At 30.1% G+C, this 11,459-nt stretch overlaps 1 protein-coding gene across 1 annotated transcript; it reads left to right on the top strand.

The window, feature by feature from the left end:
- The first annotated feature begins 9,094 nt into the window (after positions 1-9,094).
- On the top strand, positions 9,095-10,546 carry LOC110704390 (UPF0481 protein At3g47200-like). Its single transcript, XM_021882169.1, has one exon. It carries the CDS (start codon positions 9,095-9,097, stop codon positions 10,544-10,546), a length of 1,452 nt encoding a protein of 483 aa, XP_021737861.1.
- The last annotated feature ends 913 nt before the right edge of the window (positions 10,547-11,459 follow it).

Genomic DNA, 11,459 nt, shown 5'->3' with positions numbered 1-11,459 from the left:
TAGTAATTGCGTGCATTATAGCATCTACTCCCTCCTATCCCCTTATTTTTCCCCCATATCACTTTATTAATTTTTGGTTGTGTAAAGTTGATGAAAAGAAATAATGGTGAGTCCAAAATATTGTTTGTGAGAGCAAAATGATAGGACTATAAATGGTATGGAACAAAATAAAATGGACACCCCAACAAGGAAAGTGGAGCAAAAGTTAAGGGGCAGAGGGAGTATATAGCCTTGTTTGGTAAATGGCTTTTGGCTGGCTTTTTGAGTTTGAATTTTTCTTTAGTCAAACAGCCAAAATACATGTTTGATAAATGATTTTCATCTAGCTGAAAAGCCGGCTTTTTCGCCAAAAATAAAAAGCTAGTCTTACTAACTTTTTGGTTAGGGCTTTTCATAAAACAAATTACTTCTTTAACCTTACTTAATAATTAATAATTAATACAAGTTCAAAACCGTGCTATACACGGGTTTACAATAGTATTTCATTATTCGTTTATTAGAAACAGTACAAAACGAAATCATTAGAAATAAAAAAATATAAAAAAAGTACAATAAACATTGTGATATACGATAAAATTAATATTAATGTCTAAATTTATAGTACAATTAATGAGAGATCAAAGAAGATAACAAAAAAGAAAAAATAATACTTTTTGATAATATCATAGGTAGTATTTTATATATTATTACATAACATTTCTTATTCTTTACCAATATATTTTTAAATTTATTTAAATTATTATTGTTTGATATCATTCCCTAAGTATAAGGCCAAAACTTCTCCCTGAAATATAATAACAAACTTTTTTCAATAACAAAACAAAAAAAAAAAAAAAAAAAAAAAGAAAACATATTTTTTTAGCGGGAAATTTTTTTATCAGGTGATGACATGTATAATTAAGGGATAACTACGGGGATTAATAATTAATAATTAATAATTAATAATTAATAATTAATAATTAATAATTAATAATTAATAATTAATAATTAATAATTAATAATTAATAATTAATAATTAATAATTAATAATTAATAATTAATAATTAATAATTAATAATTAATAATTAATAATTAATAATTAATAATTAATAATTAATAATTAATAATTAATAATTAATAATTAATAATTAATAATTAATAATTAATAATTAATAATTAATAATTAATAATTAATAATTAATAATAATTAATAATTAATAATTAATAATTAATAATTAATAATTAATAATTAATAATTAATAATTAATAATAATTAATAATTAATAATTAATAATTAATAATTAATAATTAATAATTAATAATTAATAATTAATAATTAATAATTAATAATTAATAATTAATAATTAATAATTAATAATTAATAATTAATAATTAATAATTAATAATTAATAATTAATAATTAATAATTAATAATTAATAATTAATAATTAATAATTAATAATTAATAATTAATAATTCACAAAATAATTGATAATTAATAACAAATAAATAATACTCGTAATTAATAAATAATAATAATTAAAAATTATTAATAATAATTATTACTTGAAATTAATAATTAATAATTAGTAATTAGTAATTAGTAATTAGTAATTTTTAATTAGTAATTAATAAATAGTAGTTAGTAATTACTAATTACTAATTAATAACTAGCAATTAATAATTAGTAATTAATAATTAGAAATTATTAGTACTTAATAATTAATAGTTAGTAATTAACTTTAGGTAATTAGTAATATATAATTAATAATCAACAATTAACAATAATTATTAATTAGTATTTAATAACTAGTAGAGAGTAATTAATAACTAGTAATTAATAATTAATGTTAGTAGTTAGTATTTTGTATTAGTAATTAATAATTAAAAAGTTAGTAACTAGTTATTAATAATACTGAAAATAAATGAATATGAACATATAATAATGTCCTTTAAAGTTATTTTACATAATAACGACCAACAACTAACATCTGATTTTACCAAACTTATTTACATACAACAAATGGTCAAACAGCCACCACAAACAACTTATACTAATAGCCAGTTAAACAAGTCAAGTTAAACACCCAGCATCCAACAACCAATTCCCAAACAAGGCTATATAGGCTCCATTGATTGTCTAATTTCTATGGTTTACTAGCTAGTGTAGATGGGAAGGTCTACTATGTTATTTTTCAAAAAATGGCACCATAACATGATGATGTGTCATGTTATGATTGGTTAATTTTTTATTTATTTTTAAAAGCCTAAATGTACTATACTTGTATGTATAATTGTAAATACATGTATTTTTTAAAGAATACATAATTATAGTTTTTTAAAATCTATTTTTATCTTTTTAAAATCATTTTTGAAAAATAATTTATAATTAAAATTTAGAAAATAAAAAAAGTATCATTGTTCATCATTGTTCTTCATTCATGAACTTTATTAACCACTCCCAAAATCTTGTATAATGTATTCGGAACTCAGACCAAAATTCCAACAAAAATTCCGTCCAAAGATCAGATTTATTGGGTTTCGAATCTGCTTCCATGATTCGTATATAAATTTCGTTTTAGGGTTCGATTGATGATTTTGATTTATGTAAAAAATCAAATTGTTTGATAGTTTTGAGGATGAAAATAGACTTAGGAACGCGTATTATGATGATCAAATAAAAACACAGATCTTTCAATTTTTTTAACGATTAATGGATAACGAGGGTGTGCTATGCGATTTAGAGTTCGATTTTTTTCCCCAAACTTGTTTGATCCAGAATCGAGATCTGCGATTTTTTTTAATCTGTTTGTGGTTAGGTAATTACCTGTATTTAGTTAGGTAATTACCTGTCTATAGTTAGGTAATTACCCGTATTTAGTTAGATCATTACGTAACCCGCAAACAAGTTCGAGAAAACTTAATTACATTTATAGGATCAAACAGGGGTTGCGAACAAAATAAATATGCGACCACTTCATCTTCTACAAACTTGATGCTCCTTGTTCTTTGACAAAATGCACAATTTGAGTCACATAAATCATATTTCGAACCATTCAAAGCGGAATTCGTCCTTTGAAAATACTTATAGTGAGATTCTTGTTGAAATTTTTTTATGAACAAAAACTAATATCAAAAATTGCAAAAAAAAAAAAAAAAAAAAAAAAAAAAAGCAAAAACACAATTTGTTTTTGAATTTTTATCCCGATTTTAGTCCGAATTTACGAATTTATCAACAACTAACATTGATTTTGTGAATGGGGCTAATCTATGACATGGTTGATGAACATTGATGAACAATATGAACAATTGTAATTCTTTGATTTTTAATTATAATTATAAATTCAAAAATTAATTAATATTATAAAAATAGATTTTCATAATTTATAATTATGCATTTCTTAAAAAAATACATATATTAAAAAAATACATAAAAAATACAATTTTAATACATTATGAACATTAAAAATAATTCAAAATAAAAATAAAAATAATAAATACAGGCCAATCAGATTTCGCCGCATCAGCAAATTGTGGTGTCATTTTTAAAGAATAACATTGTAGAATTTTGAAGTGTTGATCGTCAATTCCATTTTCATTCATTTGTAATAATAATTATGACATCTATTGATCTATGGTTTACTAGTGTTGATCTTCAATTCCATGTTAACAGACGCATATTGAAATCCTAACATCTCATTAAAGCATGTATTTTTGATAAATAAATCAAAGATCGTGATATTTGTAGTTTCACTATATTTGACTAAGATCCGAAAAAAAGTCATGCAACTATAGAGATAAGTAACAAAAAAGATTACAGTTATTATGTCTTCATCAATTAATTATTAGTATTCATATATACAAGACTCCGATCCGTACACTTTTGCAGTTGTCTTGATGAAATAAAATGCGATAGTGATCCGCAATTCAAGCTGAAAGGAACCGCGATTGTTAATAATCAAAAATCCAAATATTTGATTAAAAAAAAAAAAAAAAACCAAATATTTTAGTCTTTCACTATTAGATGCTAGCAGTAAAAACAGGTGGACTTTGAAAAATGAAATTCTTTAATTTAAATTATACTAATACTTTAGTAAGCAATGAGCCAATGACTACTACTTCGTAATTATTTCATTAATCTCATTCGCAAAAGACAAAGAAAATTTTACACGCAGCCGTAAATATCTAAAAATAGAGAATATGTACTATTTTATTACCCCCTCTGTATTTTAAAGTGTTACAATTATTAAATACGATTGTTTTTTTATGTATTATATTTTTTTTGAAAAACTACATTTTAATATTATATTTTTCTGCTCTCATGTTCTCTATCCAAACCAACTAATTCTACTAATATTATTATTATATTATTTCTTTCTTCTCACATTCAATATTTTTCAATAAGCTATAAACGAACCACTACCTTTCTTTTACATTTTTAATACTTTAACTACCCCATTTATCTCTTATTTTATTTAAATCAATTAATATATTATTATTATTATTATTTCTTTCTTCTCACATTCAATATTTTTCAATAAGCTATCAACGAACCACTACCTTTCTTTTACATTTTTAATACTTTAACTACCCCATTTATCTCTTATTTTATTTAAATCAATTAATAAATTGCCTAAAACTATGTACTAGTCAAGTGTAAGATCTAAATAAAGAACGAAGGGAGTAACTATACTAATGAATAACCTTTTTCCTATCAGAATGCATATAAAAGCCTTATAATAAAAAGCAGCGGCGCATATTGTGTGCAGCTGATCACACTGTATGGTCACCTACAAAAAAATGGAGTAACCCTTATAATATTAACATGGTAATCTTTTGTACTATTGACAGAATAACCTCTTATTATTCATATTGAATCTTAAAATTATTGATCTATGAAACTTTGATCTTAGGTTGACATGTGGATGGAACTTAAAATAAGTCCACACTCTGATAAATCCGACATTATGCAAACAAGTGGAACTAAAATACTTCCTTTGTTTGTTTGGAATCTTGCAGCTTGATATATATGTCTCAATGATTATTTTTAGAATATCAAATATTTACATATTTTGTACTAAACGTAATTACAAGGATGATTTGACTTTTGCTACCACCAAAACACATGCTTTTGACTTTTGCTACTCCTTTAATTTTTACTTTTTATTATTTTGCTATCATACAAAAACACTTTTGTTAAAATTTGCTACCACTTAACGGAATCCGTTAGGATTCAGTTAAGTTTATTCAAAAAAATAAAAATAAAAAAAAAATTCCAGCCACCCTCAACTGCCCCCCCTCCCGTCAGCCACCCTCCCCCCTGCCGGCGACCGGCGCCCAATGCTTTGGCCGTCGCCGACGAGCCTACCCCACTGCCTTTCCCGCACCAACGCAACCCACCCCCCCTCCCTTATCCCTATCTCGCTGCCCCAACCCCCACCCCGAAACCGGAAAACAACCCTCCCTCCCCATCACCCCTACCGGAATCGGCCCCCCTCCCCATTTCCCCACCGAAATCGGCCCCCCTCCCCATTTCCCCACCGAAATCGGCCCCCCTCCCCTTCTCCCACCCAAAAACCGGCACCTCTAACCTTAAACCACCAGCTCGAAACCACCCTAAACGGGTTTTAGGGTTTCGCTTATGGTGGTTTAGGGGTGGTGTTTATGGGTTAGGGGTGGCTGTTTTGGGTGGGGGAAAGGGAGGGGGTCGATTCAGGGTGGGGGAAGGGGAAGGGGATGGGGAGGGAGGCCGATTCCGGTGGGGGGGATGGGGAGGGAGGGTTGTTTTCCAATTTTGGGGTGGGGGTTGGGGCAGCGAGAAAGGGATAAGGGAGGGGGGTGGGTTGCGTTGGTGGGGGAAAGGTAGTGGGGTAGGCACGTCGGCGTCGGCCAAAGCATTGGGCGCAGGCCGCCGGCAGGGGGGAGGGGGGAGGGGGGCAATTGAGGGTGGCTGTGTTTTTTTTTTTTTTTTTTAAAAATATTTTAATATTTTTTTTTTTTTGAATAAACTTAACGGAATCCTAAGAGGTAGCAAATTTTAACAAAAGTGTTTTTGTGTGATAGCAAAATACAAAAAAAAAAAAATTGAAGGGGTAGCAAAAGTTAAAAGCATGTGTTTTGGTGGTAGCAAAAGTCAAATTATCCTAATTACAAATATATCAATAGATAAATGTGCATTGATGAACATGCATGTAACTCTAAAACGAGAACATAGAAAAATAAGTCAGAAATAAAAGGAATATTCTAGTTTCTAGCTAATTAAAAATGTTAATAAGTGAGATGTACTGTACTTTTAAATAAGATAGAAGAATTCACCTTATTTGAAGAATTGAAGTCATCAATAATTAGTAATCCTTCATACTTCATCTCCTTTTCTTATTAGATCGCTAACTTTGTGGTGCAATAACTCTTGAACTCAGATCCTCATATTATCTGGTATGTTTATTTCTCTTTCAATTCAAAGTACAAAATTTGGCTACTCTTAAACCTTTGCTGTCTCATATCTCAATGGTTTACAATTAGTTGTCAAAAAGAATAATTATTTCTTTGTTTAGAGAAGCAGAAATAATTTCAAGGAAAGCAAATTTTTTTTAGTTAATCAAGAAAAATAAAACGTTCACATGATGTTATTATTACGTTTTATATAATCTGGTTCCTTGATTTGCTATTCACCTTAAAGCCAAGTACTTATACACAAATTTACTTAAAGAGTAAATGTTATTACTAGCTAGAAATTTTAGTTAGGGCGGCATAAAATGAGTTAAAAATATAAAATACTATATGATATTTTGTCATATAATCTTATATTATTATCTAAACATAATATTTATTGTTGAATTTTGATACAGTATTATTCTAGCCGCTGGGCATCCGTTTCTGAACAAAATCCGAAAGGTGCTTAGCTTGTTTAAAATTGCATTCTGAATATCCAATAATGTATGAGGTAATTTCTACGAGGAATCTTTATTTTTATACTTCTACTTAATGTATTGTTTGAATGTCTAAGAGAAGACAACGAAGATTTCCATGTTGTACATTGAACCATTTATTTTAAGGACAAAGAGAGATACACCTGCTTTTGAAATATTAAGATTAGTCTGCAATAATGTGATATCTTATGCATGTAGATCAATTAGCACATGAAGTCCTAAGACATTAGTCATGTTATATAAGAAAACAAAAGTAAAAAAATAAAATTCAATTAAACTTAAAAAAATAACATCAATGAATCCGCAATAGCAAATAGAGCAAGTAATTTGAGTTTAATAATATTTAAAATAAAAAATCGAAAATTTTCTACGGGTAAAAAGATATACAAATACAATTAGAGAAAGGGAATTGCAAACAAAAATTACAATAGACAAGTTTACCATCTTACCCCTATTATCTTGCATAATTATACATGTACACTTTAATTACAATAAACCGGGGTTTTCTGTGTGGCTAGGCACACCGAGTGGCTGCTTGTAAAAGAATAAAGTAACCCTTATAAAACTAAGTAACCTCCATAACACTAACTGAATAACCCTTACAACACTGACAGAGTAACCCTAACAAAACTGACTGAGTAACGTAACCCTTGCAAAACTGACAAAGTAACCCCTATAATAATGACGAAATAACCCCAAAGTAGCTGGCCCGTATATAAGAATTTGTGGTTTACACATATATCTTTCTACACTAATTACAATTTAATAGAAATACAAATACTAGAGTCCTATAAATCAACCAAGCTAAGAAATTAAGGAAAAAGCTAGCAAGCTAATCAATCAAGTTATTGTCTACAACGTAATATTGTTGTCCACATCGAGCAATAGATGGTCATGACCACCCGGCCTCCCCATTAACCAGACCGTCTCTTTATGGTGAATCTCATTCTTCGTTGCTTGCTTGCTTTGTCCACTCACAAATCATAACCTAAGACCCAAAATTCACCTCATGTTAATGAGCCACACTAACCATGCGTGTTGGACTTTAGGGAGGGATTAACTACGTACAACTAATTTGATGATAGATATATAGCCTTATAGGGTGGAGCATGTATATTGTGGAATTGGAAATTTTAATCCATGCACATGGTACTTGTGAAAGGATTAAGCAATGTACTTGCAAGTTTATGATAAACGCGATTAACAAACAACGAAGAACGAAAACAAGTAAAGCGAAGAAACAAGAACGAATTTACCGTGGGAACCCGAGTGCTGGGAGGAAACCCACCAATCCACTATGGAATAACTTGATGATGATGATTACAGGCTCTCACTACACCATGAAAGCTCACACCTCTCTTAATTCACTCTCTTAAACCCTAAGAAGATGAACTAATCTCAAGAGGATTTTCTCTCTCTTTTAATCTAACATCATCACCTAATTAGTGACATACATGAGTATATATAGTCCAAATACAAGGCAAACAATCCAAAGGCTAAGAATACAAGTTACTAACAAAGAAGAAATCAAGACCGTAAAAAACCGAGGCTCAAGTGCGATAACAGAGCCCTCAGAGTCCGACCGAACCTACTCATAGTTCGGCCGAACCATGGTAGGTCCGGTCGAATCTCCACTTGGGTTCGGTCAAACCTCCAAAATAAGTCAGTGGCTTTAACAAACGATTTTCTACAACAGGTTCGACCGAACTTTTCAACAGTTCGGTCGAACTCTCGCACTGCGCAGACAGGTCTTCGTAAAATGCCCATAACTTCCTCGATTCTTGACCAAATCGAGCTTATGACCAGTCGTTGGAAGCTCTTGAGACGAGCTATCACCTCCAACTTGAATCATTTCTATATCTTGAGATATGCCCATTTCAAGTCAGCCCTTGCCTTTCATTGTTGCTTTGTACCAAGCAAACAACCCATAGCTTAACTTCCAAAGCTATTCTCCCCCTTGCCTTCTTGAACCACTCTCCACACACTACAAAACCCAACAACTTGTTGTAACACATTGAATATATTCTAACATTCCTATGTATAATAGTTTGGAATATAATAATTTTAAAAGTGGGACATTGAATTTGAAGTAATTTTTCCTCTTTGATGAAGTTCCTATTTACTTTCCTCAAAAAAAAAAAAAGTTCCTATTTACTTACATTGTATGATCAATCACATTAACGCAGATGGAAAACAAACCTCTAGAAAAGCCAGATCAAACTAATAATGCGGTGGCAACTTCAATGAAAATCAAATTGGGATCCTTGCCTTGTGTTGTCTCTGATAACTGTTGCATTTATAAGGTTCCTGAGTTTATCTTGAAAGGAAACGAAGAATTTTATCAACCTTCGGTCATGTCAATTGGTCCTGTCTACTATAAAGATGAAAATTTAGAAACCATGCAAGAGGTTAAATGGATTTACTTGGATGGCTTCCTTAAAAATCCCAACAATGCTTGTCGAAGCTTGGAGCATTACATCAATTTTGTAACGGAAAGGGAATGGGAAATTCGCGGCTCTTATCAACATCAATTCAATGAAATCTCTAGCAATAAGTTTATTGAAATGATAGTGCTCGATGCTGCATTCTTGGTTTATTATTTCATGAGCAGAATTCCTACGTTTAAGAACAACTATTCAATTCATGAGCCTTCTATAGAGAACAAGCTACAAGGACTAATGCCATACTTAGGAAAAGATTTATTTCTGCTAGAAAACCAACTCCCTTTTTTTGTTTTTAAGGGTATATGTAACATGGCATTTGGTTATTTAAACCCTAGACCCTTTCTTTTCACTCTTGAATACATGCGCAAGACCTTTGGTATCCCCGGAGACAAGGTTATTGAGAGGATTATTGATGGCGAGAAAATTACAGATGAATCAAGCATTAAACATCTAGTGGATCTCCAGAGGATGTCCTGTTGCCTTTCTTTGAACATACCATTGCGCGACCCAACACAAACGAATCCATTGTGCAACCAGCTAAACACAAATGAAACAGTTGGTGATTCTGTCTCATACAAACATAAGGCAATGTCTTGGGTTCGTTCATTATCATCACTATGTTTTACCAAGAGAGAAAACGACGAGTATGACATTATTCATCTTCGTTACACTGCTAAGAAACTAAAAGACTGTGGAGTTCAATTCGTGCCAAGTGAAAGTGAAAATCCACTCGAAATAACATTTTCGAAAGGGAAGCTAAAGATTTCAAAATTAGATATAAGTGATGTTACGGAATCTTTATTTAGGAGCCTGATATACTTTGAGCAGTGCCATTATTCCAAGGATTCTTACTTCATTGATTACATCTTCTTCCTCGACGAATTGGTAGACACTGTGGAAGACGTGCAAGTACTGATTAAAAGCAAAATTTTCAATAATTATCTAGGAAGTGACGAAGATGTTATAAAACTTTTCACCAAAATTGGCAAACACTTGAATCTAACATGCAAATATTATTACTCCGATACTTGCCGTGCTGTGAACAAGTACGCTTCGACTTGTTGTTATCGATGGATGGCTATTTTTAGGAGAGATTACTGTACTCATCCATGGGTGATTTTTTCTGTGGGTGCTGCTTTCATACTTTTTAATCTTACTCTATTAAAGTTTGTTGCTGGATTAACCAAAATGTAGATAGCTAAATTAGGTATGTCTTTCATGCCAATGCACCGAGTTTGTGGAGATTCTTGCCATCAATAAAAGACTTTTATGATTTTATTTTTCTCTTTGTAAAAAAAAATGTAATAGGATATTAGGATGCAACTTATTTCATTTAAATTTGAATTTTGATCATATATGTAATTTTGATGTTGTAGTTCATTGGCATTTTTCATTGTCCTTAATATACTATTGTGATGTAACGGGTGCAAGGAGGATGAGATGAAGGGATAATTAATAGAGAATGAAAATGAATGTAATTATACGTCTTTCGTTCTTTTTTAATCATTGACACTTGTTTTAATCAGATTTGCCAACGCAAAGAAGGAGATCTTGAATGAAGGATCATTTAAAAAAGTACTAAATTCAAATTGACAGCTAAAATTAGAACCATGAACCGCTTTTAAGGCCCTTGAATTATCTAAATCGGATGGTCCCAATGCAATAACGTGCTTCCCGCGTGTCATCATTACATTTTGTAACTTTACAACTTTTTATTTTGGTTGTTAGTTTTACTCACTTTTTTATGCAATCTAATATATCATATTATATTATATTACTAATAAATAAAGCTGGTCTCGCAGCCAGACTACGAGACAGCGACACTTGACATTTCAGTTTTTTTGCCAAGTGTCGCGCCACGTAGACGATATATAGGTATTATTGTGACACGTATGATACTAAGTAAGCGAATTTTGAATAAATTTATTAAGATAAAATTGTTGTATAGAGTTTTATTATCGATAAAATTCTAATATTTCATATGTACAAAATTAATCATAACTTTTAATAAATATTCTATAACTCAATTCTACTTCCATTATCAAATTCATTTTAAAAAGTTCTTTAAAATAAGATACATTTATAATATATTTAATCACAAACTTTT

This window comes from Chenopodium quinoa, unplaced genomic scaffold (assembly GCF_001683475.1).
Source record: "Chenopodium quinoa cultivar QQ74 unplaced genomic scaffold, ASM168347v1, whole genome shotgun sequence".
Classification (NCBI taxonomy): domain Eukaryota; kingdom Viridiplantae; phylum Streptophyta; class Magnoliopsida; order Caryophyllales; family Amaranthaceae; genus Chenopodium; species Chenopodium quinoa.
The sequence above is the reverse complement of the archived record's forward strand: the minus strand, read 5'-3'. Positions and strand labels throughout refer to the sequence as shown.

Coding starts and splice junctions, on each gene's coding strand:
- LOC110704390 (XM_021882169.1), top strand. CDS start 9,095: ATGGAAAACAAACCTCTAGAAAAGCCAGATCAAACTAATAATGCGGTG.